This window comes from Aythya marila (genome assembly GCF_965140915.1).
Source record: "Aythya marila genome assembly, chromosome: 15".
Taxonomy (NCBI): Eukaryota; Metazoa; Chordata; class Aves; order Anseriformes; family Anatidae; genus Aythya; species Aythya marila.
In genome coordinates this window covers 17,028,943-17,037,705 of record NC_139056.1, presented here as the reverse complement: position 1 = coordinate 17,037,705, position 8,763 = coordinate 17,028,943, and the positions used below count along the sequence as shown (strand labels likewise).

The following is an 8,763-nucleotide window of genomic DNA, read 5'->3' as shown; positions in this document are numbered from 1 at the left end:
CTACTGCTTTCTATTTCTTTCTACTAAAAACACATTCTAAATATTTTTTTTTTGCAGGTTGTTTCCCTGCCCATCCACACGTAATGACCAAGGAACCCAACACAAAACACTGCTGAAGAGTAAGACCCCTGAGCACAGTAAGCGGTGGTGGTGCGTACCTGGTGGCCAGTTAACACTGCTAGAGCCATTAGGCGATTTGGCACGGGGCCAGCCATCCCCAATAGATCCAGGAGGACTGGCTGGTGAATTACTGCTGTTCATAAAGTCATATGGAACAAATGGAGACTCTTCCAGCCTAAAACCACTTGAAATAGCACCTAATAATAAAAATTAAAAAAAAAAAAAGTTAAACATTTTCTATAGACAATTTTGTTTAGAAATTGTAGTTATAAAAGTAAAAACATGCCCATGTAAAGCATTCATAAAATATGTAGCAGCATACACTATCCTCTTATGATGAGAAGTTACACAAGAAGTCATAGAGGCATGTAGAGTCTAAAATGAAAGGTCCCTGAATAACTCAGGAGAAAACCCTAAGAATACAAGCCCACAAAATCCTCTCATTAGAGTAGCATACTTATTGCATTGACCTAAAAGATTTATTCAAGAGGATAAGAGCATTCTGTGAGACCCCAGCTGGATAGCAGGTAAATATATTTCACGATGGGAAAGCTCTTAGAAGAAGTAGCTACAAAACCTTTGAGACCTTTAGGTACTGCAAAACTCTGTAAATTCTACTCATATTTCTGCGAGGAAAAATAAAAAAAAGTCACCAGTAGCAGAGCAAGAAACAAAAGCACTATTGTGGTGGTTTTGGCTAGGATAGTTTCTCTCCTAGTAACTGCTGTGGTGCTTTGCTTTGGATTTAGGACGAGAACAATGTTGATGCCACACCCATGTTTTACTTGTTGCAGAGCAGTGCTCACGCCAAGCCAAGGACTTTGCAGCTCCTTGCTGTCCTGCCAGCGGGCAGGCTGGGGGTGCAGCAGGAGATGGAGGGGACAGACCCAGGACAGCTGACCCCAACTGGCCAAAGGGGTGTTCCATACCTTATGGGTGTTCCATCCCATATGGCATCATGCTGAACAATTAATGCGGGGTGGCTGGCTGTGGGGGGTACACCCCTGTTTGGTGATAGGGTGGGCATTGCTCAGCGGGTGGTGAGCAACTGCATTGTGCATCACTTCTTTCGTACACATCATTAGCAGTAGTACTATTGTCACTGCTATTTTTATTTTCCTTTATTTTCTGTCCTAATAAACTGTCTACCTCAACCCACAAGCTTTCATTTCACTTTTTTCCGATTTTCTCCCCCATCCCACAGGGCTGGAGGAGGGAGAGCGAACGGCCGAGCGGTGTTTAACCCGGGCGGCAGCTGAGCACCACAGCTATACACAGCCTGTTTGATTTCATGCAAATGCCACAAGGAGAAGTTTAAAAGTTACATATTCCTCCAGAACTGCAGAATATCTTTTTGCCATCTAATAACTTTTACTCGTGCTTCAATACAATACAGAGTTCAAAAGATTAAATTTGTAATGTTGCTGTAGTTGTAGGTAATGTTTTCTGAACAATATCAACACTTTTGACTCCAATCAGATGAAGTTTAGAACAAGCAAGTGCAGTAGCAGGATGTCTCCGCTAGATGTTCGAGGCAGCAAGCCATTTCATAGCATTAGAACAGCTGACGATTCTAAAAATATTCAAACAATCTGAAGGCTAAATGGTAATAGGAGACTAGAGACATTTTACAACTATCTTTAGACACAGAACCCTTGTGCTATAGACTCAAATTTTAACTGGATGAAATGTCAAGCAACTGAAACAGTTGAAATGTCATATGAATCCTGATCACTGGAATGAAATATAAAGCAACCAAATCTGCCTCCTCTATAACAAAGTACACCGATGGTACTGGTCTATTCCTTCCACACTCTCCCCATTTTTGGAATGCAAATACATTCATAACTAAAATCTATAACTAAAAGGTATCAGAAATTACCAGAATGTGTGCACACAGAATTAAATTACCATAAAACACCTTAAGACCAGCACAGTGGGGCTGGGGGTTGTGTTGTAGCTAGAATATCTAAAGCTTTTGTTTTAAAAATATACGAAGCATTCCAATCCAGATTAACGTAAACCCAGTAGCAATATCCACACTTCTGTCTTAAACATGAATCCTCCACAGCATCTCTACTAGTCTCATCACAACATCGCTTCTGTAGGTAAAACCATTCAAGAAAGCTATGGGCTGCTGGAGAAGTCAAGCAGCAAGTTTGTCAGAGACAATGCGATACAAATTGACACCTGCAAGCAACACAAATATTACAACTGCAAGTGTAAATATGCAGACACAGCACTGCACAGCCTGATGCGTTATGTCAGATGCTATTTAACGACATATTTAACATACCATGTTTGCTGGAGTTTTGATCTAATGATGTGTTCACAGAAATGCTGTCGACTGTAGTCCATTTCCTCAATCGAGATTGTGGCTCTTTAATACTGCTCATATCCATGTTTACATTCAAGTTTGAGTTCATTCCTAAAAAACATATATAGCTTATGACAGACAGACAAAATGCCTTTTTTTCCACCAATTACCACTATTGTCCTAATCAACATTGAAGAGCATATTACTATGGTTATTTCATGCTTCTAAGTCTGTTTGAGAAACATTATAGCACTTAATACAGTGAACTTACTCCAGACAGAAGCTAAGCTAAGCAATGCAAAGCACTCTGAAGTTCTCAGTTGATGTCTTCATGCAAAAAAAAATAAATCAGTGGAAGAAGCCATTGAAGAAAAAATATAAACATCTTAAAAATGTGGCATTTCTAATACCAGTCTAGCATCAGCCTAACAATTCAACTCATCTGTACAAAGTGAAAGTACTGTACCTTGGAGAACTACGCTCAGTAATAACAGACACCTCTTTCCCAGCGGGGGGGGTGTCTGTATTCATCCCTGTTCTGCAAAAATTAGGTATTGGTATTCACTGGCAGTTAAAATCTCATCCCCATTCTTATTCAGGCTGTTCAACAGGACACCTTTGCAGCTTCTGAACCACACAACACAGATGCATAAGCACTTTGCATAGTTCACAAGTAATACCACCTCCAGCACCATTTATTTATCCTGTTTGCACTCAGTATTAAAACCTCATTAAGAGAAAAACACAGCTTGGCTTTAGCTTTTCTAAGCTGTTGTCTGTATTTCAAAATGTTTATTGAAAAGAGAATCAACATAATTATTGCCAACCTAAAGCAGTCCAAGTATCTGTGAGAATCAACTACCTGGGGCTTGAACACACCCTCGCTTTTGACTGTGACACGTCTGCACTCTGTTACCAATTAGGGATTGCCAGGTCTGTAAAAATCCCTAATTCACAAATCACAGCTGGTTACATTTCCAACCCTTCAGATCTATTTACTTAATTTCTGAAAATAAAGCATGACATTTTAACTTTGAGCAAGAGACACAGGGAATTTCTGACATCTTTGCTAGAAATAACTTTATGCAGAACTGGAAACTGGTGCTTAACTCTGTTCCCAAATCAGTAGTCACTATCATACAGAAGCTTCCTCCCTCAAAGAACAAGGGGATGTTGATGCCAGAAAAGCAACCTTTTGCAAAGCCTCAAAGAAAACACCTTGTAACAGCACAGCCAAGTTTTAGGAAGTATCATAGAATCACAGACTGGTTTGGGTTGGAAGGGACCTTAAAGATCATCCATTTTCAACCCGTCAGACAGTGGCAGGGACACCTTCCACCTTCCAAGCCCCATCCAATCTGGCCTTGAAAATAAATGGAACAACTATTAACTGCTGAAATGGGGTGGGAAGTCCAATCACACTGATTTCTAACACCTCTCCCTCTGTTGTCAGTCCAGTAACCCGTGCACAATTAGCTTTCTATCAACTCCAAAGAAGCTTGCAGAAGTAAGACCTCTAAAAAGACTAGAAAGATCACAAGCTGGCAAATAGGCACACCTAGCTGATAAGGTTAACTCCAGCCCCTTGATAAGTACAGATCCATGTCCATAGCTCCGTATTTGAAATCTGCACTGAGGTATGAACATCAGTATCTGGACATAATCTGTAATTCAAACAGTCTTCCCAGAAGCCATTTTTCATATTTGACTGCGGAAGATTTTATATTCCTCAGCTATCTTTACCATTTGGCAGAAAAAGGTACTTTTTAATATCCAAGTTTCTTAAATTCTGTAAATGAATTTGGATGTGACTGCAGCACTGGTTATCTGGAGAGAAAGAACACACAAACAACTGCCCCAAATCTCTGCTTCTGATGAACAAAGATCTAGAGAATCTTGACAAATTTGGTTACCTAGAAACCAAACAGGACGTCCCTGCTTTCATGGCTAAGTCTCCTGATGCTAACATTAGGACATGGAGAAAATAATATACCCATGAGATTTTCAAGACAACTTGGCAAATCCAGCTCCTCCTCACATGACTACACTACTGTACGCACTTGGAGGATGATACCAATACTCCTCTTGGCTCAACTTTTCACAGAAGGTTGAAGAAATTCCAGGAACCTGTTATTTCTACCCTTAAGCCTTTTATTTGAGGACTGAGTGGCTCCACTTGGTCATATAACTATACAGTGCTAAGCCAAAAGGATCCCAAAGCATTCATACATATATTGATGGTTCTTGGAACGTAGCAATGATTAAGGGGAGAAAAAAGCTGCTTAACAGTATTTTAAGACATTTCAAACCAAGAAATAATATCTCTAATGGAAACAACAGGAACCTAATAGAGATGATGGAAATACTCAGTAAGAAGTTTGACAAGAAAGTTAAATATTTCCTTTGTTAGAACTAAAAGCGCCTGTAATAGCTAAGCAAACTTCATGTTTATGCCTTGCACTTTGAATAAAAGCAGTAGAGAGATCTTGATGCCAATCATCAGCAGCAACCATTAAGCAACAGCCTGGACTTAAGACTGGCCACAAGCAAAATTCCAGTGTGCCACATGCAATGCAACAGCATGGCTCGCACCGACCCACCGGCTCTGTAACACCACCTATAAGCACAAGGATTTCAGCAGCAGTCTCTATGAAACTTTTCTACAAAGGGCAATGAGAATGCAGAGGAAGTCAGCCCAACAGAACTGAAAGGATTAGAAGATCATAGAAGAAAAGCAAACAGAAAAGGAGGAAAAAAATAGGGGAAAATGGTATAGTTTTGCTAAGTATAAGATAGCATTAAAAAGGGACCTAAAATAAGGAGAAAATATACAAGCCTGGAATTTCTGAAGTAGAAATTGGACAGAAGCCTGGAAACGTAGGGAGAAAGAAACAGGAGATATTTGTATTTATAAGTTTTCCGACATTTCGCCTGAAATGAGCCACAACCATTCTTTAAAAATGCAGAGCATTTAGCATAAAAATGCTAAAAGCTTTCTCTTCTGTTCAAAAACACTAGAAGGTAAGTTAACATTTTTTCTACCTATGCAATTCCAGATTATTTTTAAACTTTCTTAAAGTTCAAAGAAATTAGACGACTTCAGCAGATTCTTTGTAGGGCTTCCTCTTCTAAAAGTCCTTTAGCTTTAGTCCTTAGGAGTTGCAGTTGCACAAGGACTAGGTTATCTTTGGGACCCACAGAAAAAGAAATAAAAGGAGACAGGCATTCTATAAGAACATAAAACATTTAACACTAAAAGATACAATAATTTCTGGAAGTGAGAGTACTTGTGAAAAAAGTTACTTGGTAAACAAAGGTAACTTGGATGAGTCCCATAGGGAATTACTACTACTGTTAAAATGGAAAATACCAACAGGACTGCAATTGCTATTGTTTTCAGAGGAGGAGGACTCCAGGCAAAGTTAAAGGAAAGGCTGCGTCCTGTGTCACAGAAGCACTGACTGACTGTATGAAATTAGCATGGAGAAACCCACCTATAGGGAAGCTGCTGAATGAATTTATTGGTGATGGCCCTTTCTGTAGCTCAGGAGTAGTATGGGGTATGACATTCTCAAGGAAAGATTTCATGGTGGGTTGATGGAGTGACTGCTGTTGAGACGGCGGAGTTTGCTGCTTCATTAACAGGTTTGGATCAAGCTGACGGGACTGTTGCATCATCTGTTGCTGCATACTAAGAGATCGACCCTTAAAAAAACAAAGCAGTTATAATATAAGTAGTCAAAAGCTTTTCCACTTTTAAAGAAAGATAATGAAATGCATTTCTGTTCTGTGCATCTTGGCACAGCAAAAACCCAGCATTAAGCTAAAGCGTATTCTTTTAACGCTTGTTAAAATCCTATTCATTCTTGCACACTTTTATATGGCTTGTAACAAATAATACAGCTTAGGATGAGTAATAAGTTAAAAAGATTATTTGAAAAGTTAATAATAAATGTATTTACCTGCTGCTCCTGCTGTTGACGACCACCAGAAGGCATGCTTCTTTGATTCTGCGCTTTTTGCTGCTGAGCCAACAACCGCTAGGAGACAGTGTTTTGGTGTTGTTGTTTTTTTAGAAAAATTTATATCTGAGAAGTTTCTACTTATAGTTTCAAACAGAACACAGAGCATCTACCTTTTTAGCTTACCTGTAACTGGGAGATCTGAGAAAGCTGGTTTAACTGGGACAGTTGATTCAACATGGCTACCTGTTGTGGGCCAAAAAGTGGGCTCAGGCCACCGTTGTTTGGTGCATACTTCAGTAATGATACTGGAACCTGCAGAACGGACCAGTACAAGGAGCAACTGACTAACGTGTGCAAATACTTATACAAGATGTAGAACATCATAATATCTGGTTAACAGTTGTCTCTTTTTGAAACACTAATTAGGCCAAAGTAGTTTTCAAATATTTACCAAATAAAAACCAGCAACACTGATAAATGGATTTTTTTTCTGAAGCAGCATTTTGGTAGTTTATACATAGAAAGTTCTATGTACTCAATTACCTGAGGGGATAGTAATGGAGGAGGCACTTGAGCACGTGGATTAGGCTGAGATGAATTAAGAGGTTGTGCTGGAGGCTGCTGCATGCTCCTGGGCTGTGCTGCTATATTACCAACACCAAACATACTGGGATTGCCATTCTGGGGAAAAGACAGATGGTTAGTGACAAGGAAAGATTTCTGCTACTTATCCCACCCCTATACATTTGAATTAGAAGTTAAAAACATATCAATCACATGAGTAGCTAGGATGTTATAATAAAAGGTATTAAATGCTGTCAAGTAACATGCCAAGGATATGCACACAGCCTTACCTGTCTAACAGAATTCAAGTTTTGCATACCCAGCCCTGCTAGGGAGCCAAGGGCTTGGTTAGGTAGTGCACTATTTGAAGGGGGAAGCTTCATGTTTTGATTGGACATAAACTGCATGTTTTGGGACTCGTCTGCTACAATGCCATCCTGATTGGACAGACAAACCGATGCGCAACAACCAGCCAGCAAGCAAGCAGAAGGGAGAAACCATTGCCAGGAACAGAAGGGAAGAGTCACATGACAGTCCAGCATCAGCAGGAAATAGGCAGAAAACAAAAGAGATCAGGTTAGTTATTTGCACTGCAAATGAGCTACAGAAAGTGCTTAGTATTATACATCAGTAAGTTAAAAAGAACAAAACATATCTTAGGATCAACAAGAAAGCACTACGTTTTCTCTCCACTAAATGCAGAAAGCTAAGGAGCACACAGATAATTACTTAGATTGCTGAGTCAAAGAAGTTAAGAATGTTCCCCAGTAAGACACCTACTAACCTTATCAAAGTAAGGACCGCGATCCATGGAAGACTCTTTGGAAATCTGAGGACGAGAACCAGGGCCTTTTCCAACCACACGATTGTAATCTCCGACACTGAGGCCATGCTTATCCATCTCCATTCTCTTATCTTGCAATATCCCTACGGAAAGGTGAGACATATGATGATGACATTGAAGGATTATTCAGTTTTCCAGATAAACTAGAAATAGGTTTATGCTTATGAAATACCAAATACTGCTTTCAAGATAGATACTAATAAAAGAAAGCATCAGTTTAGCTTTAAGCTGTCTGGGCTTCGCTTAAAAGGAAAAGAAACACTATGAATCAACAGCTACAGACAACTCAAAACTTGGAATGAGCAAAGCGTCAACATATTTTGCTAGGCTTCACAAAAAATACTATTCTCAGTTTGCTCTTAAAAAGCAAGTATAATTGAGTTTCCAAGTGTTAATGGCACCAAAAAAAAAGCAGCACCAAGAACTGTATTGGCTTTGAAGTTGTATCTTTATCTCCTCTCCCTCATATTTATAAGATTTCAAAGGCCTTTTAATTTGATTCAGCTATTGGGTGAGTGGGGGGAAATCACCACCACCAAAAATCTTATTTAGCTGAAAACAAAATTTTAAAATATTTGTTTTTATTAAAAGCTAATTGTAAAATTTATCTTCCATTGTTAACGCCACTAGGCAAGTTAGAAGATCAAAATATAAGCAGTAGTCGAGCAGTCTTTAATACTTTACTGCAAGCAATGCAAGAGCATTACTTTCCCAACAGATGTTTTAATTTCAAATTTAAAATTTGAAATAATTTAAACATGAGGTTTTCTATTAATATTTAAATCTAAAATGCAAAGAACAGGCTATTTGCATAATATAGACTGTGAAAATACCCAATTTTAAACTAGAATTTAAAAAATGCAACTACAATAAATGCAGTGCCACAATCACTTTCCATTAAACATTCCATCATCATATATTGTTGTTAAGGCGCTAAATATATTTTTATTTGC

The 8,763-nt window shown here is 38.9% G+C and overlaps 1 protein-coding gene across 6 annotated transcripts in view; it reads right to left on the bottom strand.

The window, feature by feature from the left end:
- Positions 1-8,763, bottom strand: part of TNRC6A (trinucleotide repeat containing adaptor 6A) — a 48,059-nt gene that overhangs the window by 3,373 nt on the left and 35,923 nt on the right. For all 6 annotated transcript variants that reach the window (XM_082772355.1, XM_082772360.1, XM_082772356.1 and 3 more), the window contains 7 exons: positions 7,751-7,893; positions 6,946-7,083; positions 6,586-6,714; positions 6,400-6,477; positions 5,932-6,142; positions 2,417-2,548; positions 159-317 (listed from right to left, as the gene is read on the bottom strand). In XM_082772355.1, coding sequence (XP_082628481.1) covers positions 159-317; positions 2,417-2,548; positions 5,932-6,142; positions 6,400-6,477; positions 6,586-6,714; positions 6,946-7,083; positions 7,751-7,893 — 990 coding nt within the window. The remainder of the gene's footprint in view (positions 1-158; positions 318-2,416; positions 2,549-5,931; positions 6,143-6,399; positions 6,478-6,585; positions 6,715-6,945; positions 7,084-7,750; positions 7,894-8,763) is intronic.